This window comes from Sesamum indicum, linkage group LG11, assembly GCF_026168435.1.
Source record: "Sesamum indicum cultivar Baizhima isolate 11 linkage group LG11, ASM2616843v1, whole genome shotgun sequence".
In the NCBI taxonomy this organism is placed as follows: Eukaryota; Viridiplantae; Streptophyta; class Magnoliopsida; order Lamiales; family Pedaliaceae; genus Sesamum; species Sesamum indicum.
The window spans coordinates 10,889,844-10,916,042 of record NC_142667.1 but is presented as its reverse complement, the minus strand read 5'-3'; the positions used below and the strand labels follow the sequence as shown (position 1 = coordinate 10,916,042).

Here is a 26,199-nt window from a genome sequence, read left to right as displayed (position 1 = left end):
TTGATGCTTGAAAAACTATGAGGGCAATTTGATCGTAAAATGATTTATTTTATCTATAATAAATCAGTAATAAATATAATTTTTTTTGTTGATATTAATAAATTTAGTAAATTTTGACTAACGAAATAATTTATTTATTAGATAAAATTAAATATTAGAGGGATTAAATATAATTTTTTTGAAATTATAGAAAAATCTAAATATAATTAGAATAGGTTGGTATCTAAAAGTGACTCGTTCTTGCTTTTCTAGCGGTGCGTTGGTGTTCAATTTTCACGCGCACAAACCTTAAAACACTATAATAAGGTGAAAAATGCGGGATCTGTAACATACAAATCATCATTATTAAGCAACCGCCTAAATCTTAATCATTTAATCCTCCCCTTTTCATCTCCAACTTCGCTCACAAACATAATATATATAGATAGATACATACACACATATAATTTTGAGTGAATCTTTCTATTTGTAAATCTCTATCGATATCTCTCTGGAACGATTCCATCTCCCACTGTTTCTTCTTCTGGAATTCATTTCGTTCTCCTCACCGTCTTCTGTTTAATGGCGATTTTGGACTCGCCGGAGAGCTTCGACACCACGTCGTCCAGCGCCGGCAACGACGGGGACCACCGCAGTACGCTTCGCCGCAGGCCGAGCGCGCGCGCCGCGGAGGTTTTGCTCGACTCCAATTCTAACTCTCTGGAGGCCGACACCGTCGTCAATGGCGCTGAAAGTGATAGAAATGACGGTAATTCGACTGGAAATCTGTGCGGAAGAGTCGTGGAATCCTTGAATGAAGAGCAGCGGTCTGAATCTGCGGGTGAAGGATTGAGTTATGTCAAGGAGAAGGAGGAGGAGAAAGGGAAGGAGAACGGGGAAATCGGTGAAGGCAAAGGAGGGGAGGCGTTGGCCGTCAAATTCGCGTACAGGCCTTCAGCTCCCGCTCACCGCAAAATCAAGGAGAGTCCTCTTAGTTCTGATGCTATCTTTAAACAGGTTCGTCCTTCACGACATTGTGCGCACGTTTTTCTTTTTCATGTGTGCATTTGCAGATTTTTGTCAATAAGAAAAATGAAAGCTTGTTTTCTTCTTCGCCCCCTGAATGGGATCATGATTCCTGAAAGGTCTTTATGTCAACTGGACGCGGATAGGTGCAATACTACTGTCAACACTAGTTATTAAGAATTTGGGATGAGACAACAATTCCATGCTTATGGAGTTATGGTGAATCCTGCACTGTTCAATTGTATTCTACATGCTCACTTGTTGTACAGTCCACTGAACTGTAATGAGGATTATCTTCAGAATTAGCTAAGTAAAAACATCCAGTGTTTTGTAACAACTCTCTATTTGGTTTGGCATGTGATTTATGTTTGTCCAAGGAGTGGCAACTTGCAGAAATCTTGAGTTCAACACGTTGAGGATGGACCTTTAGACATAGAAAGTAATTACTTATTGAGATATAAGTAGTGTTTTCACTAGATTTTGGCCTTTCTTTCTGTTGTTTGTGCTTCTGTACTTCTCTTCCCTTTTTTTCCCCTCTAAGAATTAGAGGGTAATCAGAACATTCATAACCGAAAACAAAAACCTCAGGACTTATTAGAAGTACATAAGGTATGAGTTATTGGCCTTGTGTGAAGTTCCTCTCCTCTTCTTTTGTGTCCGGGGAGGAAACTGCTAGGTCTTGCAGCAACTCATTTTTCTTCTTGCTACTTGTTTTTGTGCTTTATTCCAGTAGTTCCAATTTAGATTCAGAATTCTGGTATGACATTCACTAATAAAGTCATGCCATTGTCCGTAGCATGAGGATAGCATTTCTTCTCTTCGTCACACATAAGATGCTTGGCAATTGAAAATTTGCCACATCCTTTCTGTACCTTCAACTTTCAATTGGAGTTCAAGCACACGCTTTAACATATATGGAGAGTATTGGATTTATGGAGAGTACTTTTGAGCTCTTGTGGAGATATACTTGAATAAGATTTTGCCATTTTCGGTGAGAATTTCCCTGTAACTGGACTCAAAAAGAATGAGATAGTATATGTCAGATTACATAAACAATCTGGATGCGATGATCTAGGCTTCGCATTTCGTTATGTTGGAAAGATCCTAATCTGGAATGTTAATTTTCTGAAATATTTATGTTAGTTGCCAGATAAGTAATTATGTCTACAACTGAGTGTTGTTATGTTGCAGAGCCATGCAGGTCTCTTCAACCTCTGTATAGTGGTGCTTGTTGCTGTAAATGGTAGACTTATCATTGAAAATTTGATGAAGGTGCGTCTGCTTTCACTTGCATTATACTTTTGTCTATCTGTAAATATCAATGTAATTATACTGTTTACCCTGCTGTGGGTATACCTTTGCTGCAGAAATCTGCAGTTACCGATGGTGCATATTTATCAAATTTTAACAGTTAGAAGTATTCGTTGTTGTTTATGCGTGTAACTGCTTCACTTGTAAATGGCATGTGTTTGGCTTTATTTCTGCAGTGTCTCTAACCTTGTCCTTGACTTGCAGTATGGCTGGTTAATCAAATCAGGCTTTTGGTTTAGTTCGACATCACTTAGGGACTGGCCACTTTTGATGTGTTGGTAATTGGATTTGGAACATTTTGTTTTGTCCTTTAGTTTGTTAAGAGAATCAGAATTTTAGTAGTTAGATAATTGTAACTCTTGACATTCTTTTGTTGCAGTCTAAGTCTCCCAGTTTTCCCACTTGCTGCATTTCTTGTTGAGAAGTCGGTTCAACAAAACTATATATCTGAGTGGGTAAGTAAGAGCAACTTTTTATGTTCTGGGTTCTCACAAGGTGAAACTGGAACTGCCTACTCACTCTCAATAATACTTAGTTGAAGGCACACGTGTGGAGAGTCTGCCTTTATTTATTAAGTTTATACCTATCAGCCTATTCACATATGTAAAATAGATGGCCATATACTTTGCTAATCGAAGTTTGTGTGTGATGTATGAGTCCTGCTGTGAGTAGATACATCAGACAACTTGACATGAACCTTGAGACCCTGAAAGACAAAAAAATTTCCCATTGCTTATGTTATGATGAATTTTGCCAATATTTGGCTGCATATAGTGATGATAGCAGTATTGTCTTTAATCTACCAAATGGAGTTGTACTGAAGGTTAGCCTACTGTTGCAAAAAAAGGTATGTACCTAGTAATCAAGTTTAATTGAGTTACCATTTGGTACGGTATAGATGTTGATGATGGACGAATGCATGTCTGTTTGTATGGTAATGTGCTTTCTACTTCCTACATTTCGGGTTATAAGCCGTGATTCCGTTAGCTAGATATGTACCATATCTTTGTGCTCTAGCTCTTTTAGATGTGTTTGGCTGTTCTGTCTGGGCAACAAATCGATTTTCTGTCATTTACGAATTTCCTGCAAAGTGCTTCTCAAATTAATGATGTGCACTCATCCTTATTTGGTTGTCTTTATCATTATCAATATCAGCTAAGCTCGTTCATGACGATCATTGTGTTTAAAGGCCTCATTGGCATTTCACACATGAAATCAAAGGTTAATTAAATTTTGCAGGTTGCAGTCTTTCTTCATGTTATAATAACGACGACAGAAATCTTGTATCCAGTTGTTGTCATTCTTAGGTATGTGTTGACTACTTTAATCTAGTTGCTTCAGGTCGGATGTTGGCTGTTCTGATCCCTACTCTTTCATGTTAATAAGAATATTTATCTAAAATGAGAACACATCTGGATTAAGATTTTGAAATTCCCTTTCAATGTTAGCCACAAGAAGATAAGACAGGCGCATATATATTCTTTCTGTTGTGCAGTTTATCATACATTTCCGTCTAAATTCAAAAGATTGATTTGGTCACTTGTTTTAACTCAATAAGCTGTTTGATTAAGTTAGAATAGAATTGATTATTGAGAAGTAATAATTATCGTTATTACTTGACGAAACTAGTGCAATTAGACAAAGAAAAAGCAAAATCACATGACGAATGGAAGGAGTGGCAGGCTTTTGAATGATCTTGTTATCGAAACGGTGATTCCATTAATATGGGTGGGGATACTCTTTGACTGTAGTTTTTTCTGTTTTGTGGCTATCAAATTTTCCTCTTAATGCAAGGGCAGTTTATTGTTATAATTCAGTTTTCTTTAAGTTTAGTTCTGTAGTTCCCATTTCACGCATCTGAATTTTCATTGATGTGTTGATTATTGGTTTCCTATTTGATTTGTCTATAACAAGAAGAAAGCAAATGAATGTGTCAACTAAACAAATGTAGTAGGACCTGATTACTATCAGTCGACTATTTTACAATTGATTGTTTAAAAACTCATTAGAGAAAATTTCAGTACACGTCTTAAAAAGTGGAGGAACTAATTATGAGTTTGTTTATTATATTAGTGCTTAAATATTCATCACGAGGGGTGAGTTTTTGAACTCTGTGAGGAGGGATGTGGCAATCAATTGGATTTTGAATTGAGTGCTATATATATACTTCATTATTTTCTGCACTTCACATCTCACAACTTGCATGAGACGATTAAATTGTTGAAAAATCATATAGGAAGAAAGAGATCTGAAGAAAATATCAAGCAATTTTTTATTTGTAAGATGAATCCATTTTGAGCTGTGTTTAGAACGACTTATGTAATTTTCCTGATTTTGACACTGCACAGGTGTGGTTCTGCTGTTCTATCGGGTGTCACTTTAATGCTCTTTGCTTGTATTGTGTGGTTGAAGTTGGTCTCCTATGCACATACAAATTATGATCTGAGAGTACTTTCGAAATCACTTGATAAGGTAATGAGAAGGGATATGGTCATTTTGTCGTATTTATTTAATATTTTTTTCCAGTTAACCTCGCTAGTACCAACATTTAGATAATAACCTTTTGAATGTGTGGGGCGTTGGCAAACCGGATTCCTAGGAATTAGGGAGAAGGGGAAGGCATTTGGTCATTGAGCCAAACCCTGAGGCTTTCAATGATAATTTTTGTGAAACATTAATTTTCTTTACATAATTCAATCTAGTTTTCAGTTGTTGATTCCTGGAATTTTGAGTTGTGTTAAAAATTGAATAAAACTTATATCTTATTTTTGGTGATCTGTGTATCAAACCTTGTTATGTTACATGACAATGATTTCAGTGGGAAGCTTTATCCAGTTACTGGAACGTGGACTACTCTTACGACGTCAGCTTTAAGAGTCTCGTATACTTCATGGTTGCGCCTACATTGTGTTACCAGGTAAATATGCCTTCTATAGTAACCAGTTATCATATAAAAGTTCATTTATATATGGCTGGTCAACAGCTTCCAGAGGGTATTTTGTAGTGTCAAACATTACATGTACAGATCCCTGAACTTACACATGTGCTGTGCTACATAGATCGCCAGTCTCGTGACATGTGAGATTGGGTAGAAGGATTCCATGTTCCGAAATTCCAGTATTGTCAGTCCAACCAAATTATAGGCCTATATGTTTTATGAAGGCCTATAGAAATTTGCTAGTGACGTAGGTTGCAAACAAGCTGGGCTTGGCAAAATATTCAAGACGAGCCTGGATATTCCGGCTTAAGCTTGACAAAAAAATCTGAGCTTGAGCTCGTTTGATAAATTTAATATTAATATTATAAAAAATAAATTTAAAAATTCCTTATTTTATGATATGAATTAAATTGATTAAAAATATTTACGTTGCCTTCAATAACAAAAACATTCATTTTTCTAGCAGAACCAATAATTTAAGTCACAACATATAATGACTGTTCATACTTAAATATATAACAATTTAGATATTTTTATTAATGATTGATAAAATTGTAGTGTTAAAGCATTTATTTAGCTTAATGGTAGCGTACATAACCCTTAAATAATTTTAATTATATCAAGATTAGTTTAGTAGTAACATATTAACAAAGATGTATATATATATATATATATGTTAAAATTATTTAATTATGTGGACAACTTTAAATATTTGCATACTAAATATAAAAGATATGAGTAAATACTAAATATAAAACATTTTGTAATTATTGGGAGTATGTCATCTATATAAGATGTTTGTCTAGCTAGGTAACATTTCTAAATGGATTTAATAATATAAAAATATTTTCAAAAAACAGATGTGAATGAATATAAAAAAAATCTTATAACAATTTAAACTATTATATTTCTTAATTATATAGTATAATATAGGAAAATTGTGAACCAACTATTAATTGATCTCATCATAAACATGTATAATATAATATCAACGAAAATATATATTGATTTTCAATTATTATCACTGTCGCTATTATTCTCCTTATAATTTATCGCAATTACTAAACTTCATCACAAATTTATAAGTAGTACTTCAGATTTTGTTATGCATATTAAATATCTTGGTAAACAAGATAAATATAATAAGTAATATTATCTTATTAAATATATATTTTCAATTTTATTTGCCAAAAGAATAATTTTAGATACAATTAACACACAGTAATATATATACAAATTTTCAATTTCACAAAAATATAATAGATTAAGAAGTGATTCTAAAATAGACTAGCCATATGTTTTATATTAAATAATTATTCAAAAAAGAAATATTAAAACAACTAGATCAATGATTAAATTTTTTAGATAGATATTAATTAACATAAGTGAACATTCATATTATTATATAAATAAGTAATTGAGATATTAGTTGAATATAAATATGTAAAATACGTCCCCCTCTCACCCCACCAACAAAAAAAGAAAAGAAAGGCTGATAAGCCCGCGAAGAAAAATATTTGAGCTTGAGCTGGATTTTGAGCTTCGCAGGTTGGCTCTACTTGTCGTTCACCCCTATTTTGGCATGTATCTGCTAAATGTCTGTGTACGAATCTCTAGGAAATATGCCGTCATTAGTGAGTTGAAGTAGCAAATGATTGAAAACTAGCAGGGCACTTAGTTGATGCTTTTGTCCTCTGGAAAGTACGCGTATTCTTCGGCAGCAACACATGTTCCACTATGATGGTGCATATTCATTCAAAATTATGTCCTTTTGGAACTGGAGATGTAAATCTCTGTTGTAACTGCATAGTGCTTGGATTGTCAAGCAGCTGCACTTTTTATTTGACTGACATGTAAAAAATCATCGTCTGTGTGCTTTTGTTTTGGGGGGTGGGTGGTGGTGGTGGTGGCAGCTGTTTTAGGAGCTCTTTGTATTGCTCTGTATTCTTTAGGACCGTGACTTAGAAGTATGCGTTACCTCGACTAAGTCAAGTTTTGTTGCTTGTAGCCAAGCTATCCTCGTACGGCATGCATCCGAAAGGGTTGGGTGGTACGCCAACTCGTTAAGCTGGTAATTTTTACAGGATTGATGGGATTTATTGTAGAGCAGGTGATTTCCCATTTCTTCCTTGTTGACATTGGTTTACCTTATTTTTGTGTGAGCTTGGATTGATATAGTTTGCTTTATTATGCAGTATATAAACCCGATTGTGCAAAATTCTCAACATCCTTTAAAAGGAGACCTTTTATATGCCATTGAGAGGGTGTTGAAGCTTTCAGTTCCGAATCTATATGTGTGGCTCTGCATGTTTTATTGTTTTTTCCATCTGTGGTATGTTCTCTCTTTCTCAAGTTTATGGAATATTTGATTTGTGTTCTGGCGTCATTAATTCTTTTGCTTTCTGTTTGTTTCCTGGGGAGTTATCACGTTATATGGCTTTTATCTGTCCTGGTGTTTTTGAAAATTATTCTCTTGAACATTGCTTGCGTAGTTCTATTTGCTAAATGCATGTGCATCTAGTTGGTAAAAGCTTGATGATTTGGGAAAAGTTACGGCATTTTGGGATTGGGGGGATTCAGGGTGTTGCTATGGCACATGAAACCCATAGGACATTTAGATTCTTTAAGACATAGGACGCGGGAGATTATGTTACAATAGTTTCCATATTCAGATAAAAAGCCTTACTAACCATGAATAATCATGCTCTAACTAATCCAAAAATAATGATTAATGATCAAGGCATTGTAGGATAAACTTTTTTAGTCATTAAGTTTGTATATAGACTCGTCGATGTTTTGATTTCAAATCTAGATATATGCTCAAGACGTGTTACATATAAGCACAGGTTGGAATTAGTGTTTGGAGACTAGACAATGAAGCTTGAAAAATGGAACTTGTATAAGCAAAAAGATAGCTTATGCTCTAATAGGGCTCTGTGATGAGTTTATGCAAACAATTTTCCAGTAAGTTGCTATACCAATAACAGTTGACATGACTTGAGTATATTTTGTTTCCGTGTGCAACCTTAGGTATTCAATTTTGCATTCGATGCTACTCGATGTTGTTGGATTGTTTAGCATGGTTGCTATTAGAAGATGGTTTTTCTTTTTAAAAAAGAATATATATGGTATATATTTTTTATATTTTATAATCCGCTCTGATACCATGTTAAATAGAAAGAAAAGAAAGGATTGAATATTATTGAAGTAGCAGTTCCAAATATATAGTGTTGGGACTAGAGTAGAAGTACATATTTTGTAATCTTGCCCAATAACATGTTAAATAGGAAGAAAAGAAATGCTTGAATATTATTGGAAAACTTAGTCCTGCATATATAGTCTTAGGACTACTAGCAATACAAATATGATATGGATATGACTGATCTATGTACAAAATACCGACCACAAATAAATAAGAAAATATATGCAAATGTCCTAACAAACTTCTAACAGTTGTACTTGGAAATACTACAGGTTCCATCATAAGTAAGAAAGTTCAACTGCAAATGGTATTTAGAGCTCAATTTCTCTGTCCATATAACTAATGGTCTTCTAAAAATTAATTCGGTCACATGAATTTGTTTGCATCTTGTGTGGAGATTGGGGGTAAGCCTTTTTCTGGTTTTGTTTAAAATCCTATAATCAACAAATCTAGACAGAAGCCTGGCTCTCATCATCGTGATTGCCTTAATCTGGCCGAGCTTGTTCTTAAAATACCTTCTTGGTGTAGGTTTTAGTTATAGAATCAGAATTGTTGACAGAATTTTCTTTTTATCCTGATATCTGAGGCCTCTTTATGAACATACAAACTAGATATGCATTTACAAACCTTTTTGTCCTTGTAATTGCATTGCCCTGATCATACTTACATGCAGTGCTGTGATATAGGCTAAATATACTTGCGGAACTTCTATGCTTTGGTGATCGTGAGTTCTACAAGGATTGGTGGAATGCGAGGACAGTTGAGGAGGTAGTATATTATGTGCTGAGAACGTATGGTTCCTAATTCTTTTTAAATTAGAAACCATTTCATGGCTGATTAACTTTTTTTTTTTTTTTTTTTTGTTTTTCCTAATATACATTGATGGGACCGTGGTTGCTGCTGTATCAGTACTGGAGAATGTGGAATATGGTAAGCTAAGCTATTGAAAGTTTGATCTATCCTAAAAAAGGGAAGAAAGAATCAGTTAATGAACTTAATTTCAATTTTAGTCTTTTCAGAGGTTCAGCACTTGATGAGTTTGAACATATTCAGAGTGTTGATCCTTACTTCTGATTTAGGTCTGCTACGTCCACTCACTAAATAAAACACTTGGAGTATTTGTATGAATAAGACATGCTATGACATAGATACCTGTGTTTTGAAACTGGTCGGATATGAAAAAACCTGAGCGATATTGGAAATAGTGAGTCAATGTGCAAAATGCTGAAACCATTTCAGAAGGTAATTGTCGAGTTTGCTGAAAGAGAAACTGGGTTGCTGAGAAAACTCAAGAAAAGGTTGCGGTGCTCTTTGTGTTACAGTTTTCTAGCATAAGTGCTTAGACCATCTATAAATCCCCAGCTATGCGGAGGTTGCAAGTGGGTAACTCTTCTATGGTATGTTGTTTGTTACAGCCAATTAAGCTCTATATGGTAATACTGGTCATTTGATAGTCAAACTGATCAAGGTTCACGTCTTTATGATAAGTGTAGCCGCAACTCTGCTTTCTGTTAGGAAAGGATCTCATATCAGTACATTCAACACCAATACACAAGAAACATGTGATTTCTTTTGTCCGTATTCTGCTCCATTCTCACCATATTTCTTGAACTTCCCAAACTTTGGTTGCCATTTTCCTATTTTATTTTTGTTATTTTCATCCCATCAGTTTTCTGTGCTAACCCAATCCCATGCCACATAACCCGGTTTGTTCTTGATGCTTGTTGTCTCCAAATGAACGATATAGCAAAAGATTCCTTCCTCCCTGCCTTGTAAAACCATAGCCAGCACAAAAAGCTTGCCCGTCCTGTATGTTATATACCTTAGGAGGCGCATCAGATTGACAATCACCTTGTTCAAGATAGGAGCATAAACTGGCACATTTATAGGTTGCATCTATGATTAGATAACCAGTGTACCAGGTCAATTTGGCGAGTATTTGCATGTTCAGATTAACTCTGTAATTTTCTGGGAATGTCATGTGAAAATGTGAAAACAGGATTTTTGAGTTTTTACTTTTTATTTGGGGGAGAAAAATGAAAATATGTTTTGCTAATGAGTTGCAAGTTTCACCAGTTGATTTGACAGTTCAAACTTGTAAAAGAGGATTCTTTTCCCTGGAGATGGGTGCTTGTATTTTTGCCAATGGATGTTAACACTTTTTGGCATTATGAAGCAATTGAAAAGAGAATAATTTTGTTGAATTCAATCCAAAATAACCATTTTTTCCTCTTCGTCCATACCCTAAAGATGTTGGAGTCAGACCCAAGTACCGATTATTTCTGCTTTATGGAAAGCTACATTTTACTCTTTGGGGCATATAGTGTGGTATCAAACAGGACATGATCAGAGGAATGATTGGTTCACTGTTTGGGAGAAGAAAAGAGTCGCTAAAAATTGATGCAACCATAGCTGTCGGGTTTTGCTGTCATTTCTAAGTTTTACTTTTTGTAGTTGCTCTTCCACTTTACATTGATTAGGATTTTTATTGCTTGCAGCCTGTCCACAAATGGATGGTCCGTCATATATACTTTCCGTGCTTGCGCAATGGAATACCAAAGGTATTTTCTTATATTTTCAAAAAGAAAGCTGTTAATAATATGAACTTCTTTGCAACACTTTGGACTACTTTCATGGCAGTCAATTTTCTGATACTAGTCAATTTCTGGAGTTTCGGCATTAAATTACTTCGACGTTTTTCCTTTCTGCTTTTCCAATATATTTTCTTGCTGCCATCTTTTTGTGGTGTGTTCTGCCAATCTTCGACAAAAGAAATTGTAGGTAAGAACAGTCACGTTTGTCAATGATATTTACTTAAATACAGTTGCAACTTGCAACTTATAAGCGATGGTTGATTTTCTATTACCGTCTTCTGGTAGACCTAATTACTATAAGGTGATGCCGCTGCTCTGTGTTTCGGGCAGTGCTCACTTTTCTTGCCATTTAGCTCGAGCTGAGACTCAACTGGCGTGAGTGGTAATCGGCCTAAGGCTCAGTGGTTATTTATAAGTCTGGTTGCTGTTGTCTACTCTCTATTCTTTTCCACCTGAGATACAACTTTGCAATTCAATTATAGTACAGTTGAATTATTCAAATGCTTATGGTCATAATTGAGGCTTTTATAGTCTTTCTTGACGGGCTTGAACATAATGTTTATTGTTATCATATTCAATTCTGTTGTAAAGGTTTTGGTCAAGCTAGAACTCCACAACTTCTTAGGCACCCAGATGAACTTGGCTTATTTACACCCTGCTGCTACCTCCACTTCACAGTCTCAGACAGTTTCATAGAGCATTTTAGCTCTTTGGGCCCATTTGATGGGTAGGCATTCTTTTGGGATATATTCAGAAGATTGGTGTCACCGGTTTGTAAAATTGCTCTTCCAATATTTCACTGATGCAATCCTATTGAGTTTGATTGCATTACCTCATTATTAATATGTGAAAAGTCAATTATATTATTTCTCGACTCAAGGATAAACAAAGTTACTTACATACCTTACAAGATTGGTGTCACCGGTTTGTAAAATTGCTTTTCTAATATTTCACTGATGCAATCCTATTATGAGTTTGATTGCATTACCTCATTATTAATATGTGAAAAGGCAATTTTATTATTTCTTGACTCAAGGATAAACAAAGTTACTTACATACCTTACTATATTAAAAAAATGGCTTTTTTGTTAAATAAGTGAAAAGGATGAACATCAAAGGGGCTTTTATATTTATTTATTCAGGCGCCACCTTATATTAACTGATAAATGGGAGCTTTCTCCTCCATATATTTTTGAATTTGTGAGTGTTCATATAGTTTGGATTACGGTTAAAATAAACTTATAGAAACTAGCCACTCCAATGAGGTCAGACCTTGTATGTTCCTTTCTCTGATAATATAGATGAGCTTGTTTTAGCCCTCGACCTACAAGCAATGATCGGTAGGATGTCTGGCTTACTGGCTCTTTTTCTCGGATCCAATTTATTTGGTTTTAATGCACACTGGTCTCTGATGCAGGGAGTTGCAGTATTGGTTGCCTTCTTTGTGTCTGCTATTTTCCATGAGGTATGATATCACCCTTTCTGGTACTTCCTGTTGCAGATTCATGTAACTTGGGAACTCTTTAGCCTGAGCTTATCTTTTCCGCTTGATGATCCTTGAGTTCTGTTTGTCGAACAGCTGTGTATTGCTGTTCCTTGCCACATATTCAAGTTTTGGGCATTCCTTGGTATTATGTTTCAGGTATGATATATTCTGGCTGGTTATAAGTTTGTTTCCATTGTGGCATGGCATCACTGTTTAAAGACACTTGCTATTTTGGTGTTTGAATATGCCTTTTTCTTTGTATGTTTACTCATGACATTTCGTTTCTAATTTAGAAATTTCCATTTTAGTTCTATTCGAAAGTTCTGAAACTTAGATGTAATGAAAGAACTGAACAGAGAAATAAGAACGCAAAGAAATACATGGTTTGGCTATATGGCGTCCCATTGTTGGCCTAATGTCTAAAATGCTATAACAGAACATGGTCTGTCCACTCTGCCTAGTGCATACATTCATGAACAAAGAGATTTTTTTTTCATCTCTCTTTTCCTTTTTCTTTCCAAAACTTCAAGTATTCTTTATTGGAGGAAATGATATGACTAAATTAGCTGTTAACAGCACTTTTCTGGTTGAACAGTGAGATTTGAGAAAATCTCGTCTTAAAACTTTGCCTAACATCATTTTAATCAAAATTGGCTAGATGGAACATAGGTTTAATGTAAAGTGATAGGGCGTACATTTCCAATAGTCAGCTTTTGCTTCATCGTTTAAAAATGTCAAGGGTGACTTCTAAATTGGTCCTTCATTTTCTTCTGACAGGTTCCTCTTGTAATTGTGACTAATTTCTTGCAAGACAAGTTCAAAAACTCGATGGTAGGCTTTTGCTTTACTTCTCCTTATTTGGTACTTCTTTAGTTAGCCTTTATGAATGTTTGCAGCGTGCTGGTTTGCTTATTGTTTAACTTCTCCTGCTTGTTTTATCACTTTGACTTTAAATAGATTAGCTCTCGCTTGGATTGGGGGAAAAACCCTATAAGCTAATCAATTTTACAATGCAGATCAGTAGTTAGTAACTAATTTACTCTTACTACTAGGAGAGAACGTCCAGCTAGACTAAATAAAATACAGATAATGTAAAATGTGTCACCAAGAGCCATAGTAGTTAATGCGCACCGTGGCGCGAGGTGCTGCCCTCGCGCCATTCGCGGCCTATGGCGTGTGCCTTCACAAGTGGCGCCCAGGCGCGCGCTATGGCCGCGCCTTTATGAAGGCTGGCTGGGCGGCTTTGGCCCGTCATTTTAAAAAAAAAAACTAAATAAGGGAATTTCAGCAGAAATAAATATTCTGCATGCATGAGTAACCTGTTCATTCCCGCCTCTTCTTTCTTCGGTTCTCTTCTTAATTTTAGACTGTTACTGTTTTGCTTTAATTATGTAATTGTTTGTAGGCTAGTAGTCTATGATTATGTTATTTACTTCTTTAATTAAATATAATATAAATTAAAATTACCTGTTTTTCATTTGTTTTAATGATATAAGTATGCTATGAAATTTCAGTTTCAGACTTTTTGAGTAATTCAACTATAACGTTTTATGTATTGTTTAGTTTATGAAGTTTTGTTATGTTGAATTTGTTTTTTATACGTTTTATTTAACTCTTTATACATTGATCTAGTCAAAATAATACTAACTATATAAATATTTAGATTATTTCTTATATTTGCGCCATCCTTCGAAAAGGCGCGCGCCGCGCCGTACGCCTTGCGCCATGGCTCTAGGAGCTCTTGGCGCCATTTTGCCGTGAGCCACTGACTACTATGCCAAGAGCACCATTAAGGTTCTCAGTTGGCCCTGCCGCTGTTTGTTTTCTCTTGTTGCATTTTACTATCTTGATAGCTTTTGAAAGATGATTCTTGGTTCCAAAAACTTGTTGGCATTTTGAGGAGGGACAGTTACTTTATTTCATTACAAGCAATTTGGTACAGTAGATTTATAGTCTCTTGATCTTGATTTATTCTTGTGTTTCCCACAAGATGCTTTCTGAAAACTTAGGCTGCAATTTGCTGATGCAATATTAGTTACTCTGTTTTTCTTGTGTCCTGATGCTACATCGCTTATGAGTTATGTTTAGAATTGATCCGTAACCCTTCTGCCTGTATTTTATATACATGTTCTGCTATTTTAAGCAAGATGATTGACCTGGAAGACGCCTCTCGTTCTCTATTTTCCCCAGGTGGGTAATATGATGTTCTGGTGTTTTTTCTGTATCCTTGGGCAACCTATGAGCGTGTTGCTGTACTACCATGACTTGATGAATCGAAAAGCTAGTGCAAGGTAGACGATGTGTGCCCTACACAAGTCTCACCAGATTATAGAGGAATGATACTACACCCCCTCCCCCAACCCCAAGTTTGAAGTGCTAATTGTGCAGCTGTGGGATGGAAGTGCTAACCCGCGTGCGCTGATTCAGTTCCCAAGTTCTGATTTCTTGTAAAGGTCGTTGGGGAATGCAATTTTGTGTCAAGGTTATTTAACATTTGGGTTGTGATTACTGGGTTTAATTTGTATATTTACATTGCTACGGATATATGACATTTTGTAAATTTACATCAACCTGAAATGTTTGCATGTGGTAGCTGACTTAAGACTTCGTAATATGGGGGACACTTAAGATAATTTAATTAGAATCGATTTCTGGTAAACTTCGTATGTATAGTTAGTTGACTAAAGTCGTGCCAAAAACTCCTGCCTAGTTTCATAACCTACTTGAAACCTCTAAAAGGACATTTCGTATTGGAATTTAGAATCTTTCCGTATTTAGCTGCTTTTGAAGGAAGTGATCGATTCGTATTGGAATTTAGAATCTTTCCGTATTTAGCTGCTTTTGAAGGAAGTGATCGAGCAATTACAACCAGGAGGTGGGCTGCCTTTTGAAGAAAGTATAATAGCTCATTGGTCTAGCTCCATGGCACCAAAATGTATCAGGGTTCAAGTGATTCATCGGAGTCATTCAGTCTGAATATTACATGAAGGAACATAAGGCAGAAGACGAATAGAAAGACTTATACCAGGAGTGATTCTTGCTCAAACATGGGATGTTCACATGTCTATATTAGTCCGCATCACCAGTTCATAATCATACTTTCTCAAATCACGAGTCGCCCGTAGTTTGTGAGTTTTGCATAGGGGTGTGGATAATCTAATCTGTTTGGGTGGAGCCACCTGTAGGGGTGGGTGAACGGGTAGGGTAGTTCGGATTCCGACCCGACTCGATCGGATAGCAATAAATCGGATCGGGTATATCGGGTTTTTGCACGGGTTCGGATTAACCCGTAACCCGACTAAGAGTAGTCGGGCTCGGATTCGGGTTGTAGAACCCTACCTGAAGAACCCGATCGTGATAAAGAAATAAGTCATAGTCTGTGTCTTCACTTTTCACAACGGGTTCTCAGTTATTTCTCTTCTTTCTCTCTTTCTTCCCCACAATCTTCTTCCTCCATTGCCGCCGGCGCCAAGCCTATTCTCACTGCTGCCGCTGACGACCAGATCTCCGACGATCGACCCACCACCGCGACTTCTCCTTCTTCGCCGATAGAGTTCGTCGTCACTATTTTGCTAGGTAATTTTTTAATAATGGACTAATGGAGTTGTAAACTTGTAATCATGTAATGGACCTAATGGTGATGCATATTTGTGAAATTAGATTAGATTTTTGGTTAGTTGTTGGGTTTGTTTTGCATTTTTATTTGAAGTTACATTATCTTTCTATGCATGTTAAGTGTTTGTTGAAATGCCAAATTGAAGTCTTTGTTGATTATACTTGAAATGCTCTAAATTGAAGTGTTCGCCCTTTTGATCTCCTGTTTCTTCTCAGTTGCCCTTTTTCTGTTTGCTTTTCATTCTTCTTTCGTCTTCTCTGCTGAAAATTTTCGAGTGTATGTGTATTTTTATCGTTTATACTGCGGCCTGTAGACTGAGTATGGATGTGTCTTCAACAAAGAACAAATTTCTGAATGGGAGCTAAGGTACTTCATGTCATTAACAAAAACAAGGTAATAGAATGAGTGTGTGAAATAATAAAAAAATGAGACAAGCTTACATGTGAAGTTCTTATCTTCAACTACAGTTGATCATGTAAATGCTGCAAAAGAATTAGAAGAGCATAACTAATAATTGCAAAAACTTAGCATAGGCTTCATTTAGTACAAGTGGTCGTGTTCTTGACACTTTTAGGAGCTCTTTGTCTCCTAAAATAGTGCAAGCGCTTATTTGTACCTAAGATTGGATACGAAAATACTCCAAACCAACTAGCATTGAGGAGGATTTGAGTGAACTTGAAGTGGTTGAGAAATGTACTTATTTATTTTTTTTCTTGTATTTTGATTATTGTTCAATTCTATGTATTCTATTTATATATTTTACTTGTCTAACTACATTCTATTTTGTTGTAGAGTTGACTAAGTTGGGGGTTGATTCAACAATTATTGACATTTAATGGTGCTAATTGGTATTTGTAAATTTTTGACAAGGTATCAGAACGGTAGAACCTCATTGTGTATTATTAAATTTTTAATCTGTTTGACTTTCTCTAATAGTTCTTCCCTTTGTATGTTTAATGCTTGACAGGTCGAGGACTCGAGGATGAGAATGTGATTTGAGCTAGTTGCTTTTTCATTCTGTAGGCATTAGGATTTAGGAGGCATTGACTTTATTGTTGTTACTGAAATAATTTACAAAAATCTATGATAATTTATAGATGTGATTGAACTCTTTTTTCTTTGGTATTTATGTAAAGCTTTAAGTATTTGTGTCCACAACTTATATTTTAGATTTACATTGAGTGAATTACTTTCATTTTAAAAAATTGACCACCTACATTTTTTGAAGCTAAAAAACCCGAATCACCCGACCCGACGCCCACCCCTAGCCACCTGTAAAATAACAGTACTAATTTTTAATAAATCATAAAAATTGATTATTTTGTCGTTGGTGGCAGTTTTAAAGGTGCAATTGCTTTAATTGTAATTTTTTTTCGATAAAAGTAAATTGCATAAATAGATGAAAAGAGAAATATAAAAACACGGTTCAAGCAGCTAAGGTCCCGTCAGACCAAGGGATCTTCCAAAATCGGTAAAGAGTACGTGTACTAACTACTGAGGGGAATGTGTGACTAAGTATGATATGTCTAATTTTTTCAACTACAATCCTAGTAAGGACGTCATATGTACGGCTAGTAGGTTGAAAGATCCGTTGATTCTGTTCTTGCCACAATTGATATACCAACGACGCCAACGGTGCACAGTATGAAGCGTTGATGACGTGCTTCCCCCTCCCTTTAAGCTACATCCACTCTATGGCAATGCCACGATCGAATAGGCTATCGGACCCGAATGGCCCTCCTAATATCTGCAATTTACTCACGAACATAATGGCACTGAAAGAATAAATGCTCGTATCTTTCAAAGATTCCGTCTTAGCAAATTTTCAATCTTTGCCCGGGCTAAGTAAGAAAAGTTAAAATCACTAAATCATTGGATCACAGATATTGAACAATATGGAAAAATAGAAACCTAAATTCATCTGCTCCAATTGCAAAAAACTACAAGCAAAACCCAATAGTTACTTGAGGATTGCTCCAAGGGACAAGCAAAGCAACAAACTTGCTTTATTGAGTAACAAACTGAAGCGACAACGGAGATGACGTAAGGGGCGACGAAGTTAGGTAAGCGACAAAGATGGCGGCGGCGACAGGTTTCTCAGAGGGAGTGAGGCTGACGAGAGATGAGATTGAGAAAACACTTTGCTGATGTGAAGTTGTGAAAAGAATTGGGAATGGGTCAAAACGGGTAGAAGTGGGTATATTATACAATTTAGACCCAATCATTTTAATTTAATAGATCTGGATTTGGTTTAGGATTGGACCCATTATTATGGAATGGGTCCAGGCTCGGGCAATTTTAGCCCATTGACAGACCTAATTTTGGAGATATTAATAGACATGAATGATTATAATTAATTTATTTCAATCAATAATAATTCATCTCTTTTACTTCAAGAAAAATTATGCAAAATTATGTCAAACCTAACGCTATTCTTTGTTATAATAATTTACATTGCTACATAATGATACTTGTCAAATTACAACATAAAAAATTTGTAACTAGGACATAAAAACGAATAGAAGGACGAGTTAGCATTTCGAGATTTAAGTTAATAAAAAAAATTGGAATGAGAAGTACATCAATTATACAAGAGATAATGCTAGCATTGCCCCCATATTTTCTCTGGGTGGTTAGCCAGTTGATTGTTGATTTCTAGGAACTAATCTCCCTAGATATTCTCCAAAATAGTTGGGTTGCTGGTATGGATAATCTTTGAATTTCTAGAGTTTAAATGACCATGGATTTTCAATTATTAATCACATTATATCATAAATCAAGATGCTAATGATCCTATCAAATAAATCAATAATACCATTAAATGTATCAATATTTTTATTGCAACCAAATCAGTAAATGACAATAATGTACCATATATGTAAGATACTCAAAACCCTGCCAAGTATAACAAAAATTCCACTAAGAGCATCAATAATTTGATATCAACTAAGACAATAAACTACTATATTATCTAATATAATGAAAGATAAATATCCATATATTTAATTGTTTTTAGACCTAATACCTGATATTTGAGAGTCAAAATGCAACTTCAAACCAATGAACATGCCATCAATGATAAATGCATTCTGATTTTTCTTCTAGATACTATGAATTACATTATGCAATATATTAAAATACTCATAATTCAATAAGTACATCAATAAGTTCGAAACAACCAAGTCAACAAAAACATTAAGTCATAAACTACTATATATATGTAACTAGAGAGATACCCAAATACGTAGGATCCAAACCCGAGACCTCTACTAAGTGAAGAATTATGAGGGCACATCTTACCACTGAAACAAATGCCTCATTGGTTAAGTACATCCCTTTTAAAGTCTTAACTCCTTGAACTTTTTAGTTTTAAGCAACGCTACCTATATGTTTGCTAATTGTACCAAGTATCTTTGAAGAATCAACTTTCTCCAGTATAAGAATCCATCTCTATACTATATTATTAAGAATGAAGTCTGCAGAAGAACCACTTTGTCATGCATTATATGTATACTAAATTAACCTATACCAAAAAAGAAATAACAAATCACCTTCTCTGATTTTCATTGTTTCTCGTTTTTATCAAGTTGTATCTTATATCTTTTTAAAATTTCACAATGTTCTCTATAAATACAATGTTTCACTTCAAGGCCCATTGGGCCAACCCAACCCAATTCATCCTAACCAAACTAGGCCCAAGCCCAAGCCCATTAGAATCCAAATCTAGATTGTTCCAAGCCCCCCTATGAGCACAAAAACCCTCTTTTCACCCTTGCAATGAAACTCACAAATACTTTTTGGGGCAAATGAAATTTCAGAGGAATTGAGGGTCTCTTCCCCCTTTCTTCTCTACTGCTCCCCCAAAAATTTTCACTCTTATTTCTTTCCCTCCATTTCAGTCCCTCTCTTTTTGCAGTGAATCCCCATAGAAACACTTTTGAAGTACCTCTCTCTTACCCACCTATACATTCTCTGACTTCTCTTCCTCTCTCTTCTCTGCACAGACTTGAGGTGCGTATATGGTTGTCTGCATGTGGAGTATTGGTTAATCTGTATCTGCATTTTGTTTTTATATGTGGAATCTAAGTATTCAAATACTTGATTTTGTTTTCTGTAGTATGGGTTTGTGGTTTTAGAGGTATTGTTCGTTTCTAGGGTTTTCTTTGATGTGCAATTTTTGTGTGATGTATTTCGTTACTTGACTCCAGTTCCGGATATTTATGCCATTTACTCTCATACTTCCATTCTAGGGTTTTTGTAATGTTAGTTCTGGGTTCCGGTCAGCGTTGTGGATGCTAAAGTTGAATGGTGGTCTTTCAAGGGTTTAACTGGAGGAAAGGACAACAAGATTCTATTTCTTCTCTTTCTGGAAGATTGAGTGTGCTTTAGTTTAGGAGTTTAATTTGCTCTTGCATGCTGATATGATTTGATATTAGTATCCTGTTTATATGTGACATTATTTTTGGTAGTATGCTTAAGCGTTTTTATGGAGTTTCAATATTGTTCACTTCTGGTTCAGCATTACATTTGTTGCTGTTAATATCTTTTTCTATTACTTTCACCTACATTTTTCTGAGGGGAAGACCTTTCTTTTCTTGTGACTCTTGTTTGGTTTCGTCTTGCATCTTTGACAAGCCATTCATGTATGTCTGAGAGACATTTAATATATTTTTTTGGGTATGTTTTGACACTTCAATCTTTTTTGAGAGAGTAGATTTTCTCTCTTCATATGCTTTCTAGAGTAGCAATTACTAAAAAAAGAATGAGATTTGTAGTATAAGAATGAACAAGAAGAAATGGGTGGAAAACTTGTAGCATGCAAATGGGGTAGAGAAGCTGAAAAGACTTCTTGGACAGCAATCATGAGTTTGCTTAGCCTTTTTGCGTACATGCAATCCCATTGCAGCCTATTTGATAGGCTTAACCTTTAGATTTCACTGTAACCTAACAGCATAAAAGGCTTTTGTCTGTTTGTGGGTGTGGCATGCGGCACATGTTAACATTGCCGTCAGCATTGACCACAGATATGGTAAGAATTCAAGGTGTTCGGATAAGTATTCTCATGGTCTACACGTGCTCTGATGCTTATTCCACAAAGTTTCACAATGATGCCACTTCTGCTTTGTTGGTAACATACTTTCTAACATCCATTAGAGCTGGGCCAAAGGGTTTGTCTTGAATGTTATACCTTTCCTTGTATGTGTTCGTCAGGCCATGTTTCTTGTTTATTCTACAAGCTCAATTCGATCTTTTTGGTCTTGAAAATGGTAAAGTTGCTGATTTCATTGTAGTTTTCCCTGAAATGGCAAAATTGTACATGGAAAGTTAGTATGGAGGAGTGGTGTAAAGTGGGAATTAAAGGTTATAAAACCACTCCATAAAATTTAGCGATAAAATTATGCATGAATGGAGCACAGTGTGGATGAGATATTAACAATGACCAGGATGCTCTAGCATCCTATAAACAGTGAATTTCTTCAATAACCTAGAATCTAGTATACATTGTAGAAATGCATATAGTGGTAAGATCTTTTCTTTTATCAGAAAGCTAGGATCTACTACGCATTTGCACAAATGCATGTATTCGTATGATACTTTTAGTTTTAGACAAAAACTTTATTTGGCCTCAGCTTGTGGTGAAAATCTGTTGTATTCTGCTATCTTGGATTGTTCTTAGGTTTACTTCTATTTCTCAATTCAAGTTGATTTTGACTGCTGCTTGTTCATCGTTCATTAATGGAATTCATTAACTCACCTTGAGGGAAATATAATGTGAATGTTATAAGCTTTTATTAGATAAGTTTTATGAGATGGATCAAAATTTACGCTTGAACAGAAAACTATTGTATTTACTATTCCATGTCCTTGGCCCTCTCGAGTGAGGCATGTCTGCTTGCTTGAACTACAAGATGGAAACTACTGAGTGTTTGCTTCTAACTTTTTTTCCTATTAAGGGTTTTTGTATTTGGTTTTGTCAGGTTTTTTGGTCTGTGGCAGAAGCTTTGGTTAGTGATGGTTCTATGATCATATCTTTGTTGTTGAGCTGCCGGAAAGTTCCTGTGCTGAAGGCCAAGCAATCTGTGCTGCTTGGCCAATTCTATTCGTAAATCAGCTTTTCAGGCGTCAAGGTAGTTCTAAATTGCTGCTTTTGATATTTTTTTCTTTTATTAGGCATAGGACTGCTGCTTGTACCTTTTTTATTGCTTAATTGTCAACATTTTGTTTAATTAAATGAGCTTGGTCGTCACTCTGGTTGCAGATTTAAACTGTTAGGATATTCGGTTCAATCTGGAGGGGAAGGCAGAGTTTCCTGGTTCGCCATTCACAATTTACTTGTATAGGGTACTGACTTCTTAACATCGTGATATATTTGCAATGGAGTGCAACAAAGATGAGGCCATCCGGGCCAAGGAAATTGCTGAGAAGAAGATGGAAAAGAACGACTTTGAAGGTGCTCTAAAGATTGCTTTGAAAGCACAAAATCTTTACCCAGAACTGGACAATATCACCCAGCTGCTCAGCATTTGTAATGTTCACTGTTCAGCTCAAATTAGATTACTGGGATCTGAAAAGGACTGGTATGGGATCCTTCAAGTTGAAAAGTTGGCTGATGAGTTGACGGTCAAGAAACAATATCGTCGGCTAGCACTTATTCTCCATCCTGACAAGAATCGATTTCCTGGTGCAGAGAGTGCTTTTAAGTTGATTTGTGAAGCAAACGCAGTGCTTTCAGACCCCAAAAAGAAATCTGTATATGACAGTAAGATTAGAGTTTCGGTAAGATCTGCTCCAGTAAATCCTCCACCTCATCCTGCAAGCAAAAATTCTCAAGTTAAGAAGCAATACACTGCACAGAACATGTCTAATGGCTTTAGCAATCTGAATCAACATCAGGCTCCTCGATCAACCTCCTCTTTCGGGCAGGAAGTGTTCTGGACATGCTGCCCATACTGCAGTGTGAGGTACCAGTATCTTAGACAATTTGTGAACAAATCTTTACGCTGCCAGACATGCTCAAAGGTCTTCGTGGGTTATGATATAGGTGCACAAGGTGTTTCCTTGGGATCCAAGATGGGTCAGCCAGTTCCTCAAAGTGTGCCTTCGAAACCTGGCTCTAGTCAGCCTGCTGCTTTTCAAGAAAAGGGGGTCTCAAATCAGGGAAAAAATAAAATGGGTGTTCAAAATAATAAAGCCTCCTCAGCATCAAATGCAGGAGCACAAGGATTTGCAAACAGAAAAACTGTTCAACCAGAGCCAGGTGTCAGGACAGGGAGAGGTTCTCAGGGTATCCAGGTTGGAAGTGCTGCCCAGGTCAGTGGGGATTTGAAGACCAAAGAAGCGGATAGTCATAATGCCAATCCTTTGCATGGTAGAAATGAAGCTGGGATATCCAATGGTGACGCTATTAATGGAGAAAAAGGAGAGCTGAAAAATAAAAGCAGGAAAAGGAGCAGGAAGATAGTAGTGGAGTCCAGTGAGAGTTATGATACGTCAAGTCAATCTGATGATGAAGATGTGACTATGAAAGGAAACTCTGGTGATACTGATATGAAGCCTGATCCTACTCATGTCCATCCACGGAGATCCTCACGGAAAAGACAGAATGTCTCATATAAGGAACCTGATGAGGATGCTCTTGCTAGCTCCCGCAAGAGAGAGCAAGCAACCAAAGAGGATAATGGAAAAGAGCAAATGGATGCTTTAGAAGGTGAAGACTCAAAGCACGACAATCAAAAGAGTTTTCCTACTGACATAAATTACTCTAAGCAAGAAAGTAAAGTAATGGGAAGTGTTCATTCTGAAGAAAGCTTGCGGAGCAAGGATGCTGGTTCTGATAAAAAAGGAAAGAAGGTGGAAACAGGTGGTAAGTCGAGCAGTGGTGCTGATACAGTTGAGATTGAAAGTGACTCTGACCAAGACTCATTTTCTAGTAACAAATCAGAAGCAGGCTTGTGCCACTGTCCTGATCCAGAATTTAGTGATTTTGATAAGGAGCGAGATGAAAACTGTTTTGATGTTAATCAATTCTGGGCTTTGTATGATACATTGGATGGCATGCCAAGATTCTATGCTAAAGTGAAAAAGGTATGTTCTTCTCCATTTGAATTGAGCATCACGTGGTTAGAAGCTGATCCTATAGATGAAGCTTACGAGAAATGGGTAGAAGAGGAGTTGCCTGTTGGTTGTGGCCGTTTTAGGCTTGGCAAAACCGAGGAAACGTCAATACGTCTATCATTTTCTCATCAAGTGCGTTGTGAGAAAGGCAAGAAGAGAGGTTCTTTAATCATATACCCAAGAAAAGGTGAAGTTTGGGCTCTTTTCAGGGACTGGGATATAAGCTGGAGCTCCAACCCGGAGAATCATAAACAGTTCAAATATGAAGTTGTTGAGGTGCTCTCAGATTTTGTTGCAGGAACCGGCATAAAAGTTGGTTATTTGGATAAAGTTGCAGGATTTGTGAGCCTTTTTCAGGGAGTTGGTCAATGTGAGACTAACTCGTTTCTGATACAGCCCAATGAGCTGTACAAGTTCTCCCACCGTGTTCCTAGTGTCAAAATGACCGGCTCTGAAAGACAAGGAGTGCCGATAGGTTCTTTTGAACTCGATCCTGCTTCCCTACCTTCAAATCCTGATGACTTGTATTACCCTGGCAAAGCAAAGACGGGCTGTAGAAATATTGATCCTGGGGTAAATTGTTCACTGCCAGAATCGATCAAGGAAAAGGGTAAAACTGTGGAATCTAAGGGTAAGAGTACTCCAAAAAAGTCTGTGGATTCGGAAGGGATTAATGTGGACATGTCTAAGCTCCGGAGATCACCTAGAGGATTGAATGTTGTTAGGCAAACCGCAAGTTGATGTAATCTTTATAGTCCATACAATCCAAATTTGTCTCATGAAGCTGTAAAGATCTATAGTTGACCATCAGATTGTGTTTTCCAAGGAAAAGTGAGCTACCATTCCTCCAGTGTAAACTGTTGTCACTCTGGTGGAAATTAATAGCAGGTAATTTTCAAACAAGTACGTAGGATCTACATTCATGGTTTTGGAAACTCAGACATGCCTTAAGGTCCACGAACGGGATGGCCTCTGTGGAGTAGTGTTATCTCTGGTCTGTTTGAAAAAATATTTTGGAGATTTCCAAGGTGCTTACTCTGTAACTTTGTGCCAGATTCCTACTTTCCAGCTTGCTGGGTGAATGCATTAAAGCCCGAGAGGCCTTTCGGAGCTTTTTCCAGCTTCTATTTCTGGTAATATGTATTATTTATGAAATGAAGTTGATGCTTCAGCTTAGAATGTTGATAGTGGTGGTGTAACTAGGAATCATTGTCTTTAGATGGAGTGATCTGACTGTTACTAATATTGTAGTTGAAACTGTTCTAGTGGAGACCGACTTTATTCAGCTTATCCATTGAATCCCTCCTTTTTGGCCTTTTCAAATGTCGGTTCTCCAAAGCTAATTAGTGTATATATATGAAGGTTGTCCGATTCTTGCAACTTAAGAGGGCTTCTGTTCAATCTTGGAATTTTTGATGCTTTTGTGACCAATTATTTTGCAGCTGGAATGGGAAAGAAGGGGGATAACCCTTGTGATTGTGAATTTACCCCACTGATACTGTTATGCACGCCTCTGATTTAGCCTGTAGGTTCAAATAGCATGGAAGGGATTGTGCAGAGTTTGTCGTAGCAGACTGCACACCTTTTTAACTTCTGAATTCGGTCTTACTGATTTTCACGACCTACACTTGTTTTTGGATCTCAAATTGGATATTAACAGTCCAAAGGTGGCCATATAATAAATAAAATAGTGCATGCAATGACTTAAGACCATTAACGAAAATTATTTAATGGGGTGTATGTAAAATTGAGAAATCTTAAATGTTTGTTTCTACATGGGCTCTGCATTTAAAATATCATGTTTCAGGATGTGGTAAAAGTAAGTCTTTAAAAAGGCTTGTATTGGCAGGTAAAGTTGTGCTGTATCCGTCGTTTTACACACTTGCAGCCTCTTTGTGCATTAACAAGTGCAGAAGATTCTTGATGATCATA

General features: G+C 36.3%; 2 protein-coding genes across 3 annotated transcripts; both read left to right on the top strand.

Moving 5' to 3' along the window:
• Positions 1 to 330: 330 nt before the first annotated feature.
• On the top strand, positions 331 to 15,106 carry TAG1 (membrane bound O-acyl transferase (MBOAT) family protein). Of its 2 annotated transcripts, NM_001304405.1 has the most exon segments (16): positions 445 to 996; positions 2,197 to 2,277; positions 2,521 to 2,594; positions 2,696 to 2,771; positions 3,556 to 3,623; positions 4,665 to 4,788; positions 5,135 to 5,233; positions 7,263 to 7,364; positions 7,450 to 7,586; positions 9,143 to 9,224; positions 9,366 to 9,386; positions 10,955 to 11,017; positions 12,468 to 12,515; positions 12,630 to 12,692; positions 13,314 to 13,367; positions 14,727 to 15,106. In NM_001304405.1, coding segments are annotated over 16 exon segments (1,632 nt in total). In that variant the 5' UTR covers positions 445 to 561; the 3' UTR covers positions 14,832 to 15,106.
• A 4,822-nt stretch (positions 15,107 to 19,928) lies between these two features.
• LOC105173636 (uncharacterized) lies at positions 19,929 to 25,647 on the top strand. Its single transcript, XM_011095456.3, has 3 exons — positions 19,929 to 20,163; positions 22,131 to 22,280; positions 22,412 to 25,647. Exon 3 carries the CDS (start codon positions 22,528 to 22,530, stop codon positions 25,006 to 25,008), a length of 2,481 nt encoding a protein of 826 aa, XP_011093758.2. The 5' UTR covers positions 19,929 to 20,163; positions 22,131 to 22,280; positions 22,412 to 22,527; the 3' UTR covers positions 25,009 to 25,647.
• The last annotated feature ends 552 nt before the right edge of the window (positions 25,648 to 26,199 follow it).

Bases quoted from the DNA above. Each gene is read 5' to 3' on its own strand.
- LOC105173636 (XM_011095456.3), top strand. From the start codon at position 22,528: ATGGAGTGCAACAAAGATGAGGCCATCCGGGCCAAGGAAATTGCTGAG.